The sequence below is a fragment of the Erythrolamprus reginae genome, chromosome 9 (genome assembly GCF_031021105.1).
Source record: "Erythrolamprus reginae isolate rEryReg1 chromosome 9, rEryReg1.hap1, whole genome shotgun sequence".
Classification (NCBI taxonomy): Eukaryota; Metazoa; Chordata; class Lepidosauria; order Squamata; family Dipsadidae; genus Erythrolamprus; species Erythrolamprus reginae.
In genome coordinates, this window is record NC_091958.1 from 48489754 (window position 1) to 48514835 (window position 25082).

At 43.5% G+C, this 25082-nt stretch overlaps 1 protein-coding gene across 1 annotated transcript in view; it reads left to right on the forward strand.

Annotated features, from left to right (window-relative positions):
- Window positions 1–25082, forward strand: part of XYLT1 (xylosyltransferase 1) — a 192349-nt gene that overhangs the window by 119481 nt on the left and 47786 nt on the right. Inside the window, exons 4-5 of the mRNA XM_070761135.1 lie at window positions 14581–14753; window positions 16438–16640. Coding sequence (XP_070617236.1) covers window positions 14581–14753; window positions 16438–16640 — 376 coding nt within the window. The remainder of the gene's footprint in view (window positions 1–14580; window positions 14754–16437; window positions 16641–25082) is intronic.

The following is a 25082-nucleotide window of genomic DNA, read 5'->3' on the forward strand; positions in this document are numbered from 1 at the left end:
TCCAAATGAGACTCTGACCCAGATAGCAGCCCACTAGTAGAGCTTTCAAGCTTTCTGTGTCAAGTTCTCACTTTCATTCTTGTGGGACATAAAACTCAAAATTTCTGTTCCTAAGAGTAGAAATGTTAGGATAAAATCGAGCGATGGTCTGGAAAGTCACCACTAGACTTAACCCAGTAAGCCAGAGGGATTCTCAACTTGTTCCAGTCGTTCGTTCAACAAATGAATATAACTTGATTAGAACACGTGAGAAAATATTATTTGACTGAAAGAATAGTAGATGCTTGGAACAAACTTCCAGCAGACGTGGTTGGTAAATCCACAGTAACTGAATTTCAACATGCCTGGGATGAACATATCTCCATCCTAAGATAAAATACAGGAAATAGTATAAGGCAGACTAGATGGACTATGAGGTCTTTTATGTTTCTAAGACAACCAGAGAGCTCCGGGGGGGGGGGGGAGGAATGGTGTTGGCAGACAGAGACAGAGGCAGAGCCTGGGCTGTCCATCAGCCCTCAGATGGAGAGTCAACAGCTCCAAGGTCTGAAGGTGGCTGAGGGACGGCTGGGTCCTATGCCTGACACACAGATACACAGAAGGCAGAGAAGAGGAGAGCAGTGGAAACCTATGGGCCTCATCATAGCTCCGGGAATAAAAGGCAAGGGGCGGGGGTGAATAAATGTGGCAGACAACTATTCATCTCCAGGCCGGATAGACTTTGCCAGGGTGTTGGCGCTGCTAATAAAGGAATCTTTGAGTTCACGTCAGATATTTTGTGGTGTTTGGGGAGATGGGCCAGAATAAGCCGAATACAGTAATCCCTCGCTACTTCGCGGTTCATCATTCACGGATTCGCTACTTCACGGGTTTTCAAAGGGGGCTTAAATCCATTAAATCCATTGAAAATTTTAAATCCATTAAAAATTCATAAAATTCTTCTACAGTACTATGTACTCTATTGAAGAAACTGGTAGGATATCACATGGAGGTTCAGCTGAGAAACATTATAGAATGACCGTTTAATGCAAAGGGTGGGTTTTTAAAGTTCAAATAATTGTTAAATACATTAAAAAATATCTTTCTTCTACTTCACGGAAATTCGTTTTTCTCCAATGCACTTGCAAGGAGAGTCCAACATGGGTTATTCTTCAGTCTGATTGGTAGGGACTGAGTTTAATTTGAATATTAGGTAGGCACTGCCCCCCTTAGCCCTCCAGTCTAAAAAATTCAGTCGCAGTAAAGGGACTCTGAGTTTGTTCTCTTCATTTAAAGATCTATATACGCAGGACACAGACATTCAGAGCTTCGGAGGCCTTGTTTGTGTCCTTTTAAACTCAAGCCATGGGCACTAAGGTCTCTTCTCAGACAATCAGCCGCTGGTTGCGAGAATGCATATCAGAGGCATACGGGGCAAAAGGCTCCCCTATTCCACAGGGGATAACCGGACACTCTACTCGCAGTGCGGCCACGTCAACGGCCTGGAGAACACAGGCATCTTTGGAGGACATTTGTAGAGCAGCCACTTGGGCAGCTCCATCCACCTTTATCAAACACTACCGGATTGACTCCTTTGCTTCCGCGGAAGCAGCTTTTGGGAGGAGAGTATTGCAAGGGGTGTGCTCGTTCTCAGCGCCCCTGGTCCAGCCTTCTCCCTCCCTCTGACTATAACTTGGGTATATCCCATGTCGGACTCTCCTTGCAAGTGCATTGGAGAAGGACCGTTGAACTTACCTGAACGGTCTTCTCGATGCACTGCAAGGAGAGTCCAAACCCTCCCGGTTCTGGGACCAGGGCCACTGTTTGGGTTTGAGGTTATAGTTCCTTTTAGTGTTGTTGCATTACATGGTTCAATAAATTGTGTTTAGCTTTACTGCTCCTTCGTTTTATTTTAGACTGGAGGGCTAAGGGGGGCGGTGCCTGCCTAATATTCAAATTAAACTCAGTCCCTACCCATCAGACTGAAGAATAACCCATGTTGGACTCTCCTTGCAGTGCATCGAGAAGACCGTTCAGGTAAGTTCAACGGTCCTTTGAGGGTGGTCTTGGAATGCATCACCTGCAAAAAACGAGGGACCACTGTACTTGCGTACAGCCATGTCTTTTGTTCTCACTCCAGTGCAATCCGAGCAGGTCGGTTGCACAAAACTAATTAACTGTTAAGTGGCAGCGACAGGTGTCTTCTTAACGGGGAATCGGCTCTCGTTCTGCCTTAAGGAACATCCTACGGCTTCTGACTACTGTCACTTGGTGCCTAGGAGCCAATGGGGAGAACCACGGCAAGCTTGAATGCTCCAGTAAAGCACAGAAATAATTGTGATTTTATTATTTTTTATTCCCTCTTTTTTGTCTCGGAGGAACGATGGCATTTTGATAATTAGAAATGTCAAAACGCGAGTTTGCTGTTAAGATTATCTGTCTGGCAAAAAAATAGTTTTTTGTCGTCAGCGAGATGCAGGCGTTTGTTTGTTTGTTTGTTTGTCGTTTCTGGCGGGTACCAATTTCCTAGTTATTAAGCATCGATTTGTAAAACATGAAAACGGTTCCAGTAATTGCGAGTGACTCTAGAATTGCAAATAGGAAACCCCGCAGGACAGAAATTGCAAGCTTGTCGCAAGGGTCCTGGGGACAACGGTTACGCCTCTTATTCATCCAGATGTGGGTTAGGCAACAATTCACTCCTTACTATAATTTATACACGGGACTGGCAGTTTAATCAGATTGCATATTCATTGTAAGAAGACCCTCTAGAACCGGGGTGTCAAACTCAAGGCTCACGGGCAGGGTGCTTAAATTTGACCCATGGGGTCAGCATGGAAATATTAAAAGACCAGGCTGCAGTGCCTCTACCAGCCATAACAGTGATGTGATGTGCCGGTGCCTGGAGGCTGTTGGGGCCTGGATGGGTGTCAACAGACTCAAACTCAACCCTGATAAGACGGAGTGGCTGTGGGTTTTGCCTCCCAAGGACAACCCCATCTGTCCATCCATTACCCTGGGGGGGAATCACTAATCCCCTCAGAGAGGGTCCGCAACTTGGGCGTCCTCTTGGATCCACAGCTCACATTAAAGAAACATCTTTCAGCTGTGGCAGGGGGGGGGCGTTTGCCCAGGTTCGCCTGGTGCGCCAGTTGTGGCCCTATTTGGACCGGGAGTCACTGCTCACAGTCACTCATGCCCTCATCACCTCGAGGCTCGACTACTGTAATGCTCTCTACATGGGGCTACCTTTGAAAAGTGTTCAGAAACTTCAGATCGTGCATAATGCAGCTGCGAGAGCAGTCATGGGCTTACCTAAATATGTCCATGTCACACCAACACTCCGCAGTCTGTATTGGTTGCCGATCGGTTTCTGGTCACAATTCAAAGTGTTGGTTATGACCTATAAAGCCCTTCATGGCATCGGACCAGAATATCTCCGGGACCACCTTCTGCCGCACGAATCCCAGCGACCGATTAGATCCCACAGAGTGGGCCTTCTCCGGGTCCCGTCAACTAAACAATGTCGTTTAGCGGGACCCAGGGGAAGAGCCTTCTCTGTGGCGGCCCCGGCCCTCTGGAACCAACTCCCCCCTGAGATCAGAATTGCCCCCACCCTCCTCGCCTTTGGTAAGCTCCTTAAAACCCACCTCTGCCGTCAGACATGGGGGAACTGAGATGTTCTTTCCCCCTGGGCCTCTACAGTTTATGCATGGTATGTCTGAATGTATGTTTGGTTTTTATAATAAGGGTTTTTTAGTTGTTTTATTATTGGATTGCTACATGCTGTTTTTATCACTGTTGTTAGCCGCCCCGAGTCCACGGAGAGGGGCAGCATACAAATGCAATAAATAAGTAAGTAAGCAAGTAGAGGCCCCCACGTGGCCTGTTTTTGACCTCCATGGCTTACTGCAGCAATCTGCCGGACAAAAATGGGCCACACAGGGGCCACATGGGGCCTCCAGAAGGCCATCCTCGGGAACATCATCAGTGCTAGCAGAAAGTTAGATTTGCAGAAGCGGGGTGGGGTGTGTGGAGAGAAGCAGGAGGGGGAGTTTGTCCGTACTTCTATGTTGGATCTTTCTTTAATAAGTTTCCACTCATTACATTAAGAGCTGGAGTGGTGTAATGGTTAGAATGTAGTACTGCAGGCTACTTCTGCTGCCTGCAGTTGGGCAGTCCAATTCTCAATGGCTCAAGGTTGACTCAGCCTTCCGAGGTGGGTAAAATGAGGAGACAGATTGTTGGGGGGCGATAGGCTGACTTTGTAAACCGCTTAGAGAGGGCCGTAAAGCACTGCGATAAGTCTAATTACTATTGCTATTGCTATTGCAACCCTCTCTTCTTTGTGACAAGCTTCTCCCGAAAATAGTTATGGTAGTCAGCCAAGGGAATCAAATTTTTGTTTCCCTGGTCAGATAAATGGAATTAAAATGAAATGTAGGGAATCTGATTATCCTCCCGGCACATTGATCATCGTTTTCCCCTTAAAACAGAACATTTGGAAATATTTGCAGGTTTCCTAGGCCCTTGGCCAAGATTGTAGTTTGAGCATCTTGCAACGGAAGTTTTGCCTTTGATTTTAAAGCTGGAATCTGAAGTGTACGTCTAACACAACTCGAGAGAAAGCTGGGATTCAGTTAGGGAGTGGAAAAATAATCAGGCACATAAGTGGAGTAGAGCAGTGATTTTCAACCTTTTTTGAGCCATGGCACATTTTTTACATTTACGAAACCTTGGGACACATTGAGCGGGGGGGGGGGGGGGCTAAACAAAGTTTGGGCAAAAAAATTCTCTCTCTCTTCCTCCCTTTTGCTTTATTTCTCTCGCCCTCTTTCTCTTCCTTGCTTCCTCTCTTTTTTGCTCTCTTTCTCTCTCCCTCCCTACCTCCCTCTATGTCTTTCTCTCTCTCTCCTTCCCTCCCTCTTTCTCTCTCTTGCTTTCTTTCTCTCTCTCTTGTTCTCTTTCTCTCTCACTTGCTCTTTCTTTTGCTTTCTCTCTCTTTCTTTTTCTCTTTCTCTCTCTCTTTCTTTCTTTCTCCCTTTCTTTCCCTCTCTCTTTTTCTCTCTCTCTTGCTTTCTTCCTCTCACTCTAGCTTTCTTTCTCTCTCTCTTGCTTTCTTTCTCCCTTTCTTTCTCTCTCTCTCTTGCTTTCTTCCTCTCTTTCTTTCTCCCTTTCTTTTTCTCTCTCTTGCTTTCTTTCTTTCTCCCTCTCTCTTGCTTTCTTCCTCTCTCTCTTGCTTTCTTCCTCTCACTCTAGCTTTCTTTCTCTCTCTCCCTTTCTTTCTTTCTTTCTTTCTCCCTTTCTTTCTCTCTCTCTTGCTTTCTTTCTTTCTCTCTCTCTCTTGCTTTCTTCCTCTCACTCTAGCTTTCTTTCTCTCTTTCTTTCTCTCTCTCTTGCTTTCTCTCTCTATATCTCTTGCTTTCTTCCTCTCACTCTAGCTTTCTTTCTCTCTTTCTTTCTTTCTCCCTTTCTTTCTCTCTCTTTTGCTTTCTTTCTTTCTCTCTCTTGCTTTCTTTCTCCCTTTCTTTCTCTCTCTCTCTTGCTTTCTTCCTCTCACTCTAGCTTTCTTTCTCTCTCTCTCTTTCTCCCTTTCTTTCTCTCTCTTTTGCTTTCTTTCTTTCTCTTTCTTGCTTTCTTTCTCCCTTTCTTTCTCTCTCTCTTGCTTTCTTTCTCTCTCTCTCTTGCTTTCTTCCTCTCACTCTAGCTTTCTTTCTCTCTCTCTCTCTCTTTCTTTCTCCCTTTCTTTCTCTCTCTCTTGTTTTCTCTCTCTCTCTCTCTCTTGCTTTCTTCCTCTCACTCTAGCTTTCTTTCTCTCTCGCTTTCTTTCTTTCTCTCTCGCTTTCTTTCTTTCTCTCTCTCTTGCTTTCTTCCTCTCACTCTAGCTTTCTCTCTCTCTCTCTCTTGCTTTCTTCCTCTCACTCTAGCTTTCTTTCTCTCTTTCTTTCTTTCTCCCTTTCTTTCTCTCTCTTTTGCTTTCTTTCTTTCTCTCTCTCTCTTGCTTTCTTCCTCTCACTCTAGCTTTCTTTCTCTCTCTCTTGCTTTCTTCCTCTCACTCTAGCTTTCTTTCTCTCTTTCTTTCTTTCTCCCTTTCTTTCTCTCTCTTTTGCTTTCTTTCTTTCTCTCTCTCTCTTGCTTTCTTCCTCTCACTCTAGCTTTCTTTCTCTCACTCTCTCTTGCTTTCTCTCTCTCTCTGAGCTTCGCGGCACACCTGATCATGTCTCGCGGCACACTGGTTGAAAAACACTGGAGTAGAGAGAGGAAGAATATATGACAAATGAATCCAGTCGTAAATTGCCAAAAAAGCATTATCTTCAAATCCCGCAAAAAAAAGAAAAAAAGAAAAGTGGTTTGCTTCAGAAGATGCAGCCCAAGAGATTGACAGCAATGATTGAAAGTTAGTGGCTGGGTGGACAAGAGGCAAGCTGGCTTCTTGGTAATTCTTTGTACCCTTGAAATCAATTGTGCTAATAGCAGTAATGAGGTTCGTTTAAAAATACCAGCAACATCAACTGCCCATCCCCAAAAAAGTTATTTAAAAAAAACAGCCTGGATCCACAGCTTTTGTTCGATGAAACTCTAACGATTTGTAATGTTTCTGTCTTTGTTTTTAATTTCACTTATTGGCACAATCAAAATAAATGGTCCAAGAAGCTGCAAAGAGACGGCATTCTTCTCTTGTCCGCAGAGCCGTTTATTACGATAACTGATGTGCCAGCTGCGGCCGCGGAGTTTGCAAATAAAGCAGAAATAGAGGCTGAGTTACTTCAGCAACGGCCTGCTACCGGAACGGGGAGGTGCTCCATTCCGGTAGCGATTTGGAGGATCCCCGACGCACACTCCCGCATGAGATTTTGGTCCCCTAATACAGTGTTTCCCAACCTTGGCAACTTGAAGGTATCTGGACTTCAACTCCCAGAATTCCCCAGCCAGCATTCGCTGGCTGGGGAATTCTGGGAGTTGAAGTCCAGATATCTTCAAGTTGCCAAAGTTGGGAAACACTGCCCTAATAAATCTGAATGCCATATTCCAAGTGTGACCGTACCAAGCCTTATAAAGTGGCATTAACACTTCACGTGATCTTGATTCTACCTTTCTGTTAATGCAGCCTAGAACTGTGTTGGCTTTTTTGGCAGCTCATTTCATTTCATTCTATTTCATTTATTAGATTTGTATGCCGCCCTTCTCTGTAGACTCAGGGCGGCTCACAGCAATAATAAAACAATGTACAATAACAAATCTAATATTTAAAAATATCTAAAAAATCCCTTATTTAAAAACAAGACATGCATCTACTGCACACGGCTGGCCCCTATTTAAATGGTTGTCCACTAGGACTCCAAGATCCCTCTCACAGTTGCTACTGTTGAGCAAGGTACCCCCTATGCTATACTTGTGCATTGTGTGCATTATACAGTGTTCCCTCGATTTTCGCGGGTTCAAACTTCGCGAAAAGTCTATACCACGGTTTTTCAAAAATCTTAATTAAAAAATATTTTGCGGTTTTTTCCCCTATACCACGGTTTTTCCTGCCCGATGACGTCATATGTCATCACCAAACTTTCGTCCACCTTTAATAAATATTTTTTTAATAAACTTTAATAAAGAAACATGGTGAGTAATAATCTAAATGGTTGCTAAGGGAATGGGAAATTGCAATTTAGGGGTTTAAAGTGTTAAGGGATGGCTTGTGATACTGTTCATAGCCAAAAATAGTGTATTTACTTCCGCATCTCTACTTCGCGGAAATTCAACTTTCGCGGGCGGTCTCGGAACGCATCCCCCGCGAAAAGCGAGGGAACACTGTATAGCCAGTTTTCATCAGTGGTGGGTTGCTATCAGTTCACCCCGGTTCGGACGAACCTGTAGCAGCGGCGGGAAGCTCCACTCACCCACCCACCGGCCCAGATATCATTCCAAACTCTATGTGCAGTTCTGAACCAGTAGCAAAGGTAAGTGAAACCCACCACTTGTTTTGTGTGTGTGTGTGTGAGAGAGATGTTTAGCTTCCTGAATACCCCAGGGGGCGATTGCTTTTCCTTCCTTTACAATTTTTAACACCCCAAGGATCAGTCGAAGAACAGAAACCTCTTTCATCAAGGAAGAAAACTTGCAATGCAGAATTTGGTTATGGGGTTCAATCGTGGCACACCTGTAGATTTGCAGGCTGGGGCAAGTCTTTTTATGACACTCGGGCTCCTTTGTCAGGCTTCTGCATGCTAATAAATTAAACCCAACTAAAATCCATTTTTTCCCCCTGCTGATTTTCACCAACCTTGCAGGATTATGTTGTTAGTTCACCATCCAGTTTGAAGGGAAGGTGGGGAGGGAAATACAGAGGTCGTATCGATAGCCCTTGTTGCTTTCAAGTGGATTGATTTATTTCGGTCGATTGTATCAAGCTTAAATTAACCCGACATGCATTTTGAGGAGAGCCGTCCTTGCCTGTCGCTGGCAAATGTATTTTATTTATTTGTTTAAATCTTTATTAATGATTTACATTAAGAAAAATACACAAATACCACAAAACAACAAAAAGAAAACATGACCTATAGAAACATATAGATATTGTCATTCATAGTTACAATTATATATCAAGTCTTAAATAGTCAACAATTTACATATTTGCTAACGTACCTATTGGCGCTATTAAAATTTGTTTTATTTTATCAGCCTACTAGTTTTACATTGCTATGTTATATATTGTTACCTAAATCTTAATCTTTATTAATTTCAATCATATTACCTAAGTCATAAATTGTCCAAAATTAATTGCAAAACAACAATTTTATTTTATATATCTAGTAAATGAAAGGAATAACAAGGTTGCTTACATTTTTCCCCCTGTATACTTTCAAATTTTGAGAGATTTGACTGTGTTATAGATATTTAAACTATTTATTCATTCATTTATTCATTTATTCATTCATTCATTCATTCATTCATTCATTCAATTTTTATGCCGCCCTTCTCCTTAGACTCAGGGTGGCCTACAACATGTTAGCAATAGCCCTTTTTAACAGAGCCGGCATATTGCCCCCACAATCCGGGTCCTCATTTTACCCACCTCGGAAGGATGGAAGGCTGAGTCAACCTTGAGCCGGTGATGAGATTTGAACCGCTGACCTACAGATATACAGTCAGCTTCAGTAGCCTGCAGTACAGCACTCTACCTGTTGCGCCACCCCTGCTCATTATTTAACCCAATCATACCATCTGCTGCAAGTTTGGTAGAATTCAGTATTGTCTGTTTCTTTTGCTTTGCAAATGTGTTTTATTTTGTGTGAGTGGAGCCCATTCCCGGCAAGCGGGGGTTCCTACTTACCGCCATTACTGGTGCAATGTGCGCGCAGCTCCAGGTCCTGGTGAGATTTTGCTTCTGCGCATGAGATTTCAGCAACTTTTTGCATGTGCAGAAGCAAAATCTCACTGGGACCCATCCACCCACCCACAGGTCACCCGAAGCTGCACACTCATCGCCATTTTTACTACAGGTATGCAGTGTGGCCCATACCGGTAAGGAACCCAATATCGATTCCCGGTCACGACAGCTGCCGTCAGCTGAAATCCTACGATGTTGGGTGGGTGGGAATAATGACAGAACCGATCTGGGCATTGGCAAAGATCAGGAAGATGAAAAGAAGAAGTTTTGAGGAGGGAGTTGGGGAGAAGTCTTCCGTTCTAGTGGACTTAACAAGGGTGTTAAACTCAAGGCTTGGGGCCCAAATCCAACCTGCAGGGTGTTTAGATCTGGCCCACAAGCCCACACTGAAAACCGCGAAGGACCAGCCTGTGGTGCCTCTGCCACCCTTGGGGAGACAATTCGGTCGTTTTCTGTAGTTGTCCCTGTTTTCTATTTTTTTTAGATTTTTCTGATGAATAAAGAAGCTTGGGGGAAAACCCCAAGTGTTGGACAAATGAGTTGAGTTCACAACTTCTATTGTGTGATCTTTTCATAATTATACCATTTTATCAGAGTACAAGACGCACTCCCCCTCCCAAAGAGGGTAGAAATGTTGGCGCATCTGACACACCGAACATAGCCATTTTTAGCCTCCCGAAGCCATGCCCCCGTGTCCCATTTTTGTGAAAAATGGGCCCGTTTTTTGCAAAAATGGCCTGTGCAGAGGGTTTGGGAGGCCTGCAGCATGATCCTGGGCCTGGGGAAAGGCAAAAACACCCGTTTTTGAAAAAATCAGCAAAATCAGGGGGGGTTTTCAGAAAAAACAGGCATTTTTGCCTTCTCCAAGTCCAAAGGAGCTGTCTGCAGGCCTCCCAAACCTACTGCCCACCCCATTTTTACAAAAAACAGATGAAAAAACAGGCCCATATTTGCAAAAAATGGGGTGCGCAGAGGGTTTGAGAGGTTTGCAGGAGGGTTGGGGGAAGGCAAAAATGCCAGTTGAAAAACAACCTGGTTTTGCCCGTTGTTTTTTTTTTGCAAAAACAGGGGTGGTTTTGCCTTCCCTGGGCCCCCAGGAGCATGTTGCAGGCCTCCCAAACCCTCTGCACGGCCCATTTTTGCAAAATCACGAGATGAGGATAAAACTTTTTTTTCTTACTTACCTCTTTGAAATCTTGGTGCGTCTTATACACCTGTGCATCTTATACTCCAAAAATACGGTAAATGTGGGTTTTAAATGGAAGGCGGAGTTGAGATAGGTTTTCCTACCAAACAAATGTTTAATTCTGAAGCCATTCCCCAACCCAAGACCTTCACAGGCATTTACAGACTGCATAGAAACATGGAAGACTGACAGCCGAAAAAGACCTCATGGTCCATCTAGTCTGCCCTCATACTATTTCCTGTATTTTATCTTACAATGGATATATGTTTATCCCAGGCATGTTTAAATTCAGTTACTGTGGATTTACCAACCACATCTGCTGGAAGTTTGTTCCAAGCATCTACTACTCTTTCAGTGAAATAATATTTTCTCATGTTGCCTTTGATCTTTCCCCCAACTAACTTCAGATTGTGTCCCCTTGTTCTTGTGTTCACTTTCCTATTAAAAACACTTCCCTCCTGAACCTTATTTAACCCTTTAACATATTTAAATGTTTCGATCATGTCCCCCCTTTTCCTTCTGTCCTCCAGACTATACAGATTGAGTTCATGAAGTCTTTCCTGATACGTTTTATGCTTAAGACCTTCCACCATTCTTGTAGCCTGTCTTTGGACCCGTTCAATTTTGTCAATATCTTTTTGTAGGTGAGGTCTCCAGAACTGAACACAGTATTCCAAATGGGGTCTCACCAGCGCTCTATATATGGGGATCACAATCTCCCTCTTCCTGCTTGTCATACCTCTAGCTATGCAGCCAAGCATCCTACTTGCTTTTCCTACCGCCCGACCACACTGCTCACCCATTTTGAGACTGTCAGAAATCATGTGACTATTCTCCTCTTTAAGGAAGTTTTCCCAGACGAATGTGAACATTCACTGCCCTCAAAATTAGTCACTTGGAAAGGAAGCCATTAAACAATGCCAAAGAGCTCGTTCATATAAGTGCTGATATTGCTAGCAGACATAATAAAACATCCCCGTTCTCTTTCCTCGGTCCAATGCTTTTGAAAAGTGTTTATTTTGGTCGCCTAACCTCATGGTGAAATCCTGCGCCCAGAACAAACCTAAATGTATATAATTTAGTAGGTTTTGTGAGATTTTATACACACAGACCCACTAAATTAGTACAGGGTAGACGATGGTAGCAAAAGACCTTGGATTTCACAATCTTTTTTTTTTTTAATGTTTTCAACTTGTTCGGTATTTTCGATGATGAAATATACGGTATTTGCCGGAGTTGGAATTCTCAGCATCTTCGTAACATCTTATGGGATATTGAAGTTGTACGAAGGTTGCTACTTCAGATAAACAAATCTGTTCTTGCATATACTGCAATTCCCCTTTCGCCTCTTATCACTGCTTCAGAGTTATTTTAACTGGACGGAATGATACGGAGATATTTTTCCCCTTCCTGTTTTAAGGGGAAAATATTATATTCTGTCATCCCCCCCCCCCCCCCCGGTGTTTCTCTTGGAACAGATTGTTAAGAAAAATAAACTAATATTGGAACGGTAAACAGTGATGGATTGTTTCAAGTCCGTAATATGCTTTGCTTTAGGAAAAACGACGAGTCATTAGCAAAACAGGGAATTGTGCAATAATTTTCATGCTTTCTGTTTAGTTCATTTGATGGATGGATGGATGGATGGATGGATAGAAACATAGAAATCTGACGGCAGAAAAAGACCTCATGGTCCATCTAGTCTGCCCTTATACTATTTTCTGTATTTTATCTTAGGATGGATATATGTTTATCCCAGGCATGTTTAAATTCAGTTACTGTGGATTTACCAACCACGTCTGCTGGAAGTTTGTTCCAAGGATCTACTACTCTTTCAGTAAAATAATATTTTCTCATGTTGCTCTTGATCTTTCCCCCAACTAACTCCAGATTGTGTCCCCTTGTTCTTGTGTTCACTTTCCTATTAAAAACACTTCCCTCCTGGGCCTTATTTAACCCTTTAATATATTTAAATGTTTCGATCATGTCCCCCCTTTTCCTTCTGTCCTCCAGATTATACAGATTGAGTTCACTAAGTCTTTCCTGATACGTTTTATGCTTAAGACCTTCCACCATTCTTGTAGCCCGGTTTTGGACCCGTTCAATTTTGTCAATATCTTTTTGTAGGTGAGGTCTCCAGAACTGAACACAGTACTCCAAATGTGGTCTCACCAGCATTCTATATAGCGGGATCATAATCTCCCTCTTCCTACTTGTTATACCTCTAGCTATGCAGCCAAGCATCCTACTTGCTTTCCCTACCGCCTGACTGCACTGTTCACCCATTTTGAGACGGTCAGAAATCACTACCCCTAAATCCTTTTCTTCTGAAGTATTTGCTAACACAGAACTGCCAATACAATACTCAGATTGAGGATCTGAGTATTATATTGGCAGGATGGATGGACGGACGGACGGACAGACAGACAAACAACTCTGGCAAGAAAGATGGGACAAAGCTCATTTCACAAATGTCTCACTTAACAGAAATGTCGGGCTCCATTGTGATTTTAGGTTACGGATTACCTGTAATAAAACAATGTGTCCATGGAAAGTCCTTTTTTAAATCTTCTTCGGTAACCCAAATGTGGGAGTTTGGTTTCGGGATCCATGTTTGAAAATCTAAGGTTAACACAGAGAGAGAATATGTGATAGAAATCTGCAGAGCTGAAAAGAGAGCACATATATTGCTTCTATGTCAGAAAAACACAAAATGACAATTATTTTGCCCATCATTTGAAATCACAGCTCCCCTGGGATTGAGAGCAGAACATGTTATACAAGAGCAGGGAGTTAAAAAAAACGAGCCTTCATTTTTATTCTCTCTGTATGAGTAAACCTCTAGGGATTTCGGTATAAAAGCATTAGGGGGAAAATGTAAGCCAAAAGAATAATTTATGAGACAGAAGTAGCAATTTCTTTGATTTTGTTCCTCCTATTTTTAACTTCTTCCCATCATCAGCGCACAGTTCATTGGCTCATGAGTCAACATTCGACATAAAGCTTTACATCCTGTTAGGTCAGGGGGGGATAGGTGGATTTGAAACTTGATTTATTTGCAGTAAATCAGCAAAGAATTGCTTCATGCTAGGAATTTTTTTTTTTAAATCCTTTAGGTCATTGTATTGTTGGATTTCTTTTTAAAAAAAATCAGCATTGGGATAATCAGGGGTATGATTTTTTAATGGAAGAGCTGGAATGCCCATCCATGCTAGAACTTAATATTCATTACAGTAAATATATGCTGCATTTCTCTTTCAGAAGTTAAAATGCCCTGGCGTTTTCATTACATATTTTCCCCATTGCCGAAACTCCAGGAGTTACTGGAAGGAAAGGAATTTCCCAAGTATAATCTTAAATTATAAAGATACAGAGTCATAAATTATTTGTTACAGAACGCTGAGGTCAGTGTTTGCTTTAAAAAAAGATTAACTCCATGATTTTAACAGGACTCAATTGCAAGAATATATATATGTATGTGTGTGTGTGTATCTATGTATATATGTATGTATATATCACATGTTTTTGCTGAATTTTTTAAAATTAAGAGAGACTAGGATAGCGCTATTTCGGCCTTGTATATATAGCTGAAGGAATTGGATACTGTAGCCTAGAGGATAATTCTCTGCCTTACAAGGCAAAGGTTGCAGGTTCAAGTCCCAGTGGGTATGGCTAGCTGATGAGGCCAAAATAAGGCTGAAATAGATCTATCCTAGTCTCCCTTAATTTTCAAATTCAGCAAAAAAAATATGTGACATACTGTATGTATATGTGTGTGTGTGTATATATATATGTATCACAGAAAAAACATATATATATATACTGTATATACATATATACATACAAAAACATATATACATACATACATACATACACATACATACATATATTGTTTCATAGATTTTCACGGGTATAGGTGTGTAAGTCTAGGCATATTTGGGTATTTTCCCATGCATTTTCCATGTGTGTGTGTGTATATATATATATATATATGTGTGTGCAGAATGATAGATGATGTTTTCTTTCCAAACAGGCAAAGCCAATAACAATCTCCAGTGGGATGAGGACTCCATAGAATACATGCCAACTGACCCCGTCCGGATCGCCTTCGTTTTGGTCGTCCACGGCCGAGCTTCTCGCCAGCTGATGCGCATGTTCAAGGCTATCTATCATCAGGATCACTTTTATTACATCCACGTTGACAAGGTAAACAGAGCACCTTGTTCCGTCAGTTCTCCCAGCTTTGGGCTTCTTCTGAGCTTCTGTGCTTCTTCTGTTTGGCAGAAGCCGTAAATGCAGGTGGTCCTCAACTTGTGATGGTTCAAAGTTAACAATGGGACTGAAAAAATGATCTAGAAACCAATACACACACAGAGAGAGAGACAGAGAGAGAGAGAGAGAAAGAGAGAGAGACACCGGCATGCGCATAGATTGGCCGTTGATTAAATGGCTCTTTTAGATCCAGCCACAAAAGATATGAATATGAATATGAAAAGATATGAATGTTTTTATACAAGGGGTTTTAAACTGCTTTTTAAAAAAAAATTTAGATGTACCTTTTTGTAAGCAGCCCAGAGTTCTTCGGGAGTTGGACAGCATCTAAATTTAAAAAAAATAGATGGATGGATGGATGGATGGAGGGAGGGAGGGAGAGAGAGAGAGAGATGATAGATAGATAGATAGACGACAGACAGACAGACAGACAGAGCGTGCTGTGAGGGAGCCTAGATCAGGGGTAGGCAAAGTTGGCTCTTCTATGACTTGTGGACTTCAACTCCCAGCATTCCTGAGCCAATCGTGCTAGCTCAGGAATTCTGGGAGTTGAAGTCCACATGTCATAGAAGAGCCAACGTAGCCTACTCTTGGCCTAGATCAACTTTGATAATGTCGGATGATGAGGATGAAAAAGAACCAGGGCCGTCTGGATGCACTGGGCCATGGCCTTGCCAGCCGAGGCAAAAAGTGAAGGGGAGGAAAACGAGGATGAAGAGGTGTTAATGAAGACTATTTCTGAATCGGAGGAGGAGGAAGGAGATCTTATGAAAAACGAACCTCTGTTAGATCCTAGACATAGCAGACATCAGAAATTGTATTGGAAAAGGAAGTGATTCTCTACTATGTGTAGCTTAGAGTGGCTGTTTTGTCACTAGAGCTATTTGAAGAATGGGAGTCTGGGTAAATTCTTTGTGGAGTGCAACTATTCTGGTAGAAGCGGTTTCTTCCAGGGTGCTCTGATGAAGTTTCTCAGAAAGCACGGATTTTAGCTATTAAGAACTTTTAACCGAGAAGAAGATGTAAAGTATCTGAACATTTGGGGAAGCTGTCAGAGTTCATGATGCATGAGGAATTTTCTCTATCTGGGACAGTAATGATTTAGCCTTTGGCACGGCTCCCGGAGCCATTAAAGTAGAACTGAGATTGGAATGCAGAGTTGCTGAGAGCTAATGAACATAGCTGGAAATGAAATGATTGTTTGATAATTTGGATAAAAAAATTGTTATGAATAAAAGTTGTTCAAGAAGACATTGGTGAGCGCTTGCAATCTGTGTAATGAAGAGACAGAACAGATAGAGAGAGAGAGAGAGAGAGAGATGATAGATAGATAGATAGATAGATAGAGATAGAGATAGATAGATAGATAGATAGATAGATGATAGATAGATAGAGATAGATAGATAGATAGAGATAGATAGATAGATAGAGATAGATAGATAGATGATAGATAGATAGATAGATAGATGATAGATAGATAGATGATAGATAGATAGATAGATGATAGATAGATAGATAGATAGATAGATAGATAGATAGATAGATAGAGATAGACAGACAGACAGACAGACAGACAGATGTCACTGTCTCTCACTGAACCTTTTCTGTCCCCATAAAGCGTTCCAATTACTTACACCGGCAAGTGCTCCAGTTCGCAAGCCAGTATCCGAACGTGAGAGTCACCTCCTGGCGCATGGCTACCATCTGGGGTGGAGCCAGTCTTCTCTCCACCTACCTCCAGAGTATGCAGGACCTCTTGGAGATGAAGGACTGGCCTTGGGACTTCTTCATTAACCTCAGTGCTGCAGACTATCCGATCAGGTAACAAGACCGCTTGTCTGCCGACTGATTGCAAATAATATAAGTGTTTTCAACTGGACTTCCTTAGTTTTTTTTCTTCTTTTGAAGACGTTTCGCTTCTCATCCCAGAAGCTTCTTCAGCTCTGACTGGATGGTGGGGAATGGAAGGATGTATATGCCTTGCAGACAGCTGGTCAGTTGCATCCTTTTAGAGCAGTGGTTCCCGACTTTTCTAAAGCCGTAGCAACTGTGAGAGGGATCTTGGAGTCCTAGTGGACAACCATTTAAATAGGAGCAACAGCTGCCAAAAAAGCCAACATAGGAATACTTGGAATACCGCATTCAGTTTTGGTCATCACGATGTCAAAAAGATATTGAGACTCTAGGAGTACAGAAAAAAGCAACAAAAGATGATTAGGAGACTGTAGGCTAAAACATAGGAAGAACGGTTGCAGGAACTGGGTATGTCTAGTTTAATGAAAAGAAGGACCAGGGGAGACATGATAGCAGTCTTCCAATATCTCAGGGGTTGCCCCAAAGAAGAGAGAGTCAACCTATTCTCCAAAGAGGGTAGAACAAGAAGCAATGGGTGGGAACGAAACAAGGAGAGGAGCAATTTAGAACTAAGGAGAAATTTCCCGACAGTCAGAACGGTTGACCAGTGGAACAGCTTTCCTCCAGAAGTTGTAAATGGTCCAACACTGGAAGTTTTTAAGCAGATGTTGGATAACCATCTGTCTGAAGTAGTGTAGGGTTTCCTGCCTAAGCAGGGGGTTGGACTAGAAGACCTCCAAGGTCCCTTCCACCTCATTATTATTATTATTAGCTAGTGGAGACATAAAGCAGCTCATAAGACCTACTGAGGGATGGAGAGGAAGACCTTGAACATCCTCCATTGGGGCTTAATAGAATCTGATGGCCAGCGTGTTGATGGTATATCTTCAAGGAGAGGTCACACCCCATAATAGGCAAGTCATGAGCGTTGCTTAGGACCATCATGAGATGCATCTACAAATTATTTATGCTCTGGAGAACAGACTGCTTTCTGTTTTGGCACAGTAAATCTCCTGGCCGTGTAGACCAGAGGTCCCCAACCTTTTTTGCACCAGGGACCGGCATTAAGCTAGACCAGTTTTCCATGGCCCGGTGGGGGGGGGGCGCTTTGGTCATATGGGGGTGGGGTTCATTTCCTTCATTTCCTCTTTCTCTCATTCCCTCTTTCTATCCTTTCTATCTCTCACTCTTTCCTTCTCTCCCTCCCTTTCTCTCTCTTTCCTTTCTCTCATTCCCTCTTTCTATCCTTTCTATCTCTCACTCTTTCCTTCTCTCCCTCCCTTTCTCTCTCTTTCCTTTCTCTCATTCCCTCTTTCTATCCTTTCTATCTCTCACTCTTTCCTTCTCTCCCTCCCTTTCTTTCCTTTCTCTCATTCCCTCTTTCTATCCTTTCTATCTCTCACTCTTTCCTTCTCTCTCTCCCTTTCTCTCTCTTTCCTTTCTCTCATTCCCTCTTTCTATCCTTTCTATCTCCCACTCTTTCCTTCTCTCCCTCCCTTTCTCTCTTTCCTTTCTCTCATTCCCTCTTTCTATCCTTTCTATCTCTCACTCTTTCCTTCTCTCCCTCCCTTTCTCTCTCTTTCCTTTCTCTCATTCCCTCTTACTCTCTATCCTTTCTATCTCTCACTCCTTTCTCTCCCTCCCTTTCTCTCTCTTTCCTTTCTCTCATTCACTCTTTGTCTCCTGGGGCTGCCTGCGCCTGCCCTGCACCCCCCACCGCGGAGGGAAAGCATTTGGTATCGGCACTGCCAACCCCCCCTCCACGAGCAGCAAAAGCCTAAGCGGCGGGGTGCGCCCTTTGCATTTCGGCATTGGCGCTCTCCCCTCCACGAGCAGCAAAAGCCTCAACGATGGAGCAGAAAGGCAAACGACGCGATCAGTCGCTGAGGCTTTTGCTGCTCCTGGAGGAGAGAGCGCCAATGCCGAAATGCAAAGGGCGCACCCCGCCGCTTAGGCTTTTGCTGCTCCTGGAGGGGGGGAGGATTTAATCCTCCCCGGCCCCCCGGCAGCCAAACCTCGCTGAGGCTTTGGAGTTCGGGCGATCCGACGGAGTTCCCGCTCCCACCAATGCTCTGCAGCCGCGCCAGAGCCACCGCCACGAGAAAGCTTTCCAAGACCCATCAACGTCCCGCTGGAAGCTGCCCTCCCGCCAGCCGCGCCGCCCCGGAGCCCCGAAGGCTCGCAGCAGAGGGAGGCAAAGCGGCGCGCGGCAGCCACAACAAGCCCGCACTTGTTGCGCGATGGGAGCGCGAGGACGACCGCAGGCGCGACCCGGGCAGCCTTTCGACCGACTCGCTTTCGCCGCGCCCGGATAGCGGCGGCGTCTCCTGGGGCTGCCTGCGCCTGCCCTGCACCCCCCACCGCGGAGGGAAAGCATTGCCGAAATGCACCCCGCCGCTTAGGCTTTTGCTGCTCCTGGAGGGGGGGAGGATTTAATCCTCCCCGCCCCCCCAGCAGCCAAAGCTAGCTGTCAGCGGCGCCGCGGACCGGCTGAAAAACCCCAACGGCCCGGTCCTGGTCCGCGGACCGGCGGTTGGGGACCTCTGGTGTAGACCATTCGTCTTGTTTGCTCTAGAGAAATTTAAAGAGGGCCCAACCGTGTCCTTAAGATGTAGGTCAACAAAGTTTCTTTCTTTCTTTCTTTCTTTCTTTCTTTCTTTCTTTCTTTCTTCCTTTCTTTCCTTATTAGATTTCTATGCCGCCTTTCTCGAGGCAACTCAGGACGGCGCACAACATTAAATATATACAAAATCTAATAACTATAAAATATGGAAATTTACTAAAACATTATAAAAGACCCCGTGTACACTCTCATACATTCATTCATCCAATCCAATCATATCTCGTATTGGCCAGAGACAGTCTCATCACAATGCCCACCGGCAAATGGTAGGTTTTTAAAGCTTAGCGAAAGACCAGGAGAGAAGGGGCGGTATGTATCTCCGGAGGGAGTTCATTCCAGAGGGCCGGGGCCGCCACAGAGAAGGCTCTTCCCCTAGGCCCCACCAGTCGACATTGTCTAGCCGACGGGACCTGGAGAAGGCCGACTGTGGGACCTAACTGGCCGCTGGAATGCATGAGGCAGAAGATGGTCCCGACGGTTTTTTCTTTCTGCTCCTCCATGCCCTCAAAACGAGGAGGAAGGGAGGAAAAGAAGGGAGAGAGGGAGGTGTTGCAGCTGATGGCTCTGAGAAAGGCTTCCTAGAAGCAGGAGAATGGGGACCACCAGGGCTGGTTGAACACCAGCATCTACACCTCAAAAGGCTACAGGAAGTCTTGGAATGATGCTGCCGGTTGGGATAGAGAAACTGGGGCATGGGACAGTTCTCTGATTTCCATAGTGGGCACTCTCTGGTCCTTCAAATGTTACTGAATTACAGTCCCCATATCTAATCATAATAACAACCAAGTTGGAGGGGACCTTGGAGGTCTTCTAGTCCAACCCTCTGCTTAGGCAGGAAACCCTACATTGCTTCAGACAGATGGTTATCCAACATCTTCTTACAACTTGCAGTGTTAGAACATTCACAACTTCTGGAGGCAACTTCTGTTCCACAGATTCATTGTTCTAACCGTCAGGAAATTTCTCCTTAGTTCTAAGTTACTTCTCTCCTTGTTTAGTTTCCACCCATTGCTGAACTGAATCCACCTTTAAATCAAAAAATCTTGAGTTCAACCAGAATGTAAACCCAGTCAAGATGCAAGTATTTTAGGGATTTTGTGTTGAGGGATACATCACCTTTTGCTATTGATTAGACGATGTTTGGATGTCGAGATGGCTTTTTATTCAAGAGTTTGAGAAGAGTTCCAGTAAATCATTTCTTCCCTGGTCCTTCTCTCTTCACACGATTAGCCATGCCCACTTCCTGTAACCGTTCTTCATGTGTTTTGGCCTTTACTCCCCTAATCATGTTGGTTGCTCTTCTCTGCACTCGTCCCAGAGTCTCAACATCCTTTTTATAGTAGTGTGAGCAAAACCAAAATGGATTTGAGGAAGTTTGGGACATTATTTAATGATATAAAATATCTTTTGAAGTTAAATTGGAGTTTTCATGTGTTCCTCTGCCTCAAAAAGTTAGCTTGCCTTAGAAACATAGAAGTCTGACAGCAGAAAAAGACCTCATGGTCCATCTAGTCTGCCCTTATACTATTTTCTGTATTTTATCTTAGGATGGATATATGTTTATCCCAGGCATGTTTAAATTCAGTTACTATCTACCACGTCTGCTGGAAGTTTGTTCCAAGGATCTACTACTCTTTCAGTAAAATAATATTTTCTCATGTTGCTTTTGATCTTTCCCCCAACTAAGTTTACCATTAAGTTGCCCCAATGGGACATTCCAAGAGTTGCCCCAAAAAATCGGACTCTAAGGGCCACAAGCAACCTGGAGTTTAGGATGCCCATCCTTTGATCACCTCAGCAGCGGTTCCCTAGCAACCTTTCTAGTCTCCTAGCAACAGGCTTGCTGAGACATACGGCCTCTTATCCTGGATCTTCTCCGGTTCTGTCAGTAGTGATTGAATGGATTGTGCAAACGACCCCGTTGATGTCATCAATATTGATGTTGGGCCTTGTTTTTCTTTTTCTTTCATTCCAAATAATGGCATCTTTTCGGCAGACGAGAAGAACAAAAGGCGAGGAAAACAAAGCTATTCCAACCAAAATAAGGGGGGAAACCCAAGAATATAATAACGCCGGTTTGTTTGTTTATTTCATTGCTCCTGGTCATTTATCTTCATGAAACACCCATTGAAAACAGCACATTATTAAAAGCAACACTGTCCGAAGCAAGAATCAAAACATCGGTAGTCCTCCACTTATAACAGTTCATTTAGTGACCGTTCAAAGTTACAACGGCACCGAAAAGATCAAATTAACGACCATTTTGCACACTGACAGCCATTGTCAGTGGGAGCACACAATCAAAATTCAACCGCTTGGCAACTGGTTCATAGTTATACTTTATAGTTTATTATAGTTTATTGGATTTGTATGCCGCCCCTCTCCTCAGACTCGGGGCGGCTCACAGCATAACAGTAATACAATACATTAAAAATCTAATAATAAAAAAAATTAAATCTATTTAATGTTCTATCGGGCTCTCTGGTAGACTCCTCCCAAAAATTCACAGGTACAAATTTCAGACACACACACGTTTGAAAATTCAAAACAATGTTCTTTATAATGAAAATTCACTTAAACCAAGCCCTCTTTTGGTATAGCAAAGAGCACTGGTCTCCAAACAAACTGGTAATTGGTACAAGTCCCTTATCAGTTCTGTGATACTTAGCTTGCAGCTGTGAGGCAATTCACAGTCCTTCTTCTTTCACAAAGTGAAACACACTTTGCTCTGGTTGAGTTTCAAAGCGGGGGAAAATCAGCACACGAAAGGTCACAGTCAGCAAGGCAGGCACGAAACACAACGATCAGATAATCCTCCACAGTGGCCAAACCCACAGGCTGCTATTTATAGCAGCCTCACTAATGACCACAGCCCCACCCAACCACAGGTGGCCTCATTTTCTTTGATAATAATCTCTCAGTTGTTGTTGCCTATGCATCACTCTCTGCATGCATGGATGTATCATTAACTCTTGTTCCGAATCCAAGGAGGAGCTAGATAATTGATCTCCTTCTGAGCTGTCTGCCACACTCTCCTCCTCCCTGTCACTCATGTCTTCTTGGTCAGAGGAGCCTTCATCATCAGATTCCACCGGGGCAAAATAGGCCTGCAGCATGTGGATGTCTCCCCCACATCCACAGTCCTTGAGGCAGGAGCTGGGCCAGAGTTAACCACAACATTTAAGAAGGCATTAATAACATAATAAAACCCCTAACTATGCAGTCATACACATTCAACCTAATCTATCATACAGTAAGGCCAAAAACATAAAAAGGGGGAAAGATGGTAATTATCCCCAGTTATGATGGTTGCAGAGTCCCGTGATCCCTTTTGCGACAAGCCAAGTCAACAGGGCAGCCAGATTCACTTAACAACCCTGTTACTAACTCAACAAACCCAACAATTCGCTTAACAACTATGGCGCATGCGCGGAAGCAAAAAAATCACCAAAATGTCACACAACCACGTGTCCCCTCGTGAGATTTTGCTTCCTGCTCATGCGCAGAAGCAAAACCTCTCTGGGATGTGCATGCACATAAGCGGGACACCCCAAGCTGCGCGCATAGCACACTGCTAGTGGTGAAAACGGGAATCCGTCCCTGCCCCCTCCCCAAAAAGCAACTGGACTTTCTTCAGGGGCTGTTTTTTTTTCTTGAAAACATTTTGCTTCCCATCCAAGAGAAGAGAAGTTCAGCTAATTTGAAAATCAGTATCCAAAAAAGAAAAATAAATGTTTGGCCTCTCTCTTCGCCAGGAACCTCTCCTCCCGATCTGAGTGTTCTTGAAATATTCCTGGATTTGTTGTTTTTGCAACAGCACCGAATTCTCAACATCAAGCTGGTGTTGAGAACGAGAAGTGAAGTTCCACAATAAGGCCTTGTCTCTTGAAATCCGTCATGGAGAGTTGCCCTCCCACTCTGTCTTGGCTGATTGGTGGGATGTGTCATGTGTGGCTATGATTTACATCCAAGAACTGCCATGCCTTGCAAAGCAATCTTTAAAAATGAGAAGTGGGAGAGGACGGACATTATTTTATAAGATGGTGAGATAAGTGGGCAGCCAGGGGTGAGCATAAGAACCTAAGCAGAGCCCTGCTGAATCAGGCCAAAGCCCATCGAGTCCAGCATTCTGTGTCACACAGTGGCCCCCCAATTTTCCATAGGGATCTTGAGCAGAAAGTGAAGGCAAGACCCTCCCTTTCTCTTGACCCCCAACAAATGGTACCCAAGGGAACCCTGCCAGCCTCAACCCACATAGAGGCAGCACATGGACATCCATTTCAATAACCTCCTATAATACACTTGGCATCCATGAATCTGTCTAATCCTGCCTTGAAGCTATCAAGGCTGAAAGCTGTCACAACCTCTTCTGGAAGTGAATTCCAACAACCAAGGATCTTCTGAGTGAAGAAATATTTCATTCATTCATTCATTCATTCATTCATTCAATCAATTTTATGCCGCCCTTCTCCTTAGACTCAATTTCCCTTTATTTGTCCTCACTTTCTTACCTATGAGCTTTACCCCCTTGTCCTAGTATTGTGTAATAGAGAAAAGAATTTTTCTCTATCCACCTTTTCTATCCCATGCATGATTTTATACACTTCGATCAAGCCACCTCTTAAATGCCGTCTTTCAAGGCTGAAGAGACCAAGGCATTGCAACCTGGTTTCATAACGGAGGTGCTCCATTTCCTTGATCATACTTGTTGCCCTTTTTTGCACCATTTCCAGTTCCATTATATCCTTCTTGAGTTGGGGTGACCAGAACTGTACAGAGTATACTCCAAGTATGGTCTCACCATCGATTTGTACAGAGGCAATACAACACTTACTGACTTATTTTCGATTCCCTTCCTAATCATGCCATGGGGTGGGGTGGGAAGGTTGTCAACCCAAACTGTGACAGATTAAAAAAAAACTTATGCCAGAGTCGTTGCAGCTCGATTTTCAGGTCTTCATAGTTCACAAATTTCTCTTGCTGCTTCTCCTCAATTCTGCTGTCTCTTGGGATTGCGATGTCGATGATCCATACTTTCTTTTTCTCCACAATCAGGATGCCTGGTGTGTTATGTTTCAAAATTTGGTCGGTCTGAAGTCGGAAGTCCCACAGTAGTTTTGCTTGCTCGTTTTTGACCACGTTTTCAGGCTTATGATCCCACCAGTTCTTTGCCACTGGTAGATGGTAGTTCTGGCACAAGTTCCAGTGGATCATCTGTGCCGCAGCATCGTGTCTATGCTTGTAGTCAGTCTGTGCGATCTTTTTGCAGCGAGTTTGTGATCGATTGTTTCATCTGTTTCTTTACAGAGTCTGCACTTTTGCACACATTATTATTATTATTATTATTATTATTATTATTATTATTATTATTATTATTACCGTGTTTCCCCGAAAATAAAACACTGTCTTATATTAATTTTTGCTCCAAACGTTGTGCTACGTCTTATTTTCGGGGGGTGCCTTATATTTCTCAAATAAGACAAATTCATAGGCAGAAAAGCTGACACCCCCAAAGAAAGTGTACCGTACGGTACACTGATTACGGTACAGTACCTGTCAGTATGGCACCCATACACACAAATGACGGCACTTATATGGTACAACAGTATACAGTGTTCCCTCGATTTTCGCGGGGGATGCGTTCCGAGACCGCCCGCGAAAGTCGAATTTCCGCGAAGTAGAGATGCGGAAGTAAATACACCATTTTTGGCTATGGACAGTATCACAAACCATCCCTTAACACTTTAAACCCCTAAATTACCATTTCCCATTCCCTTAACAACCAT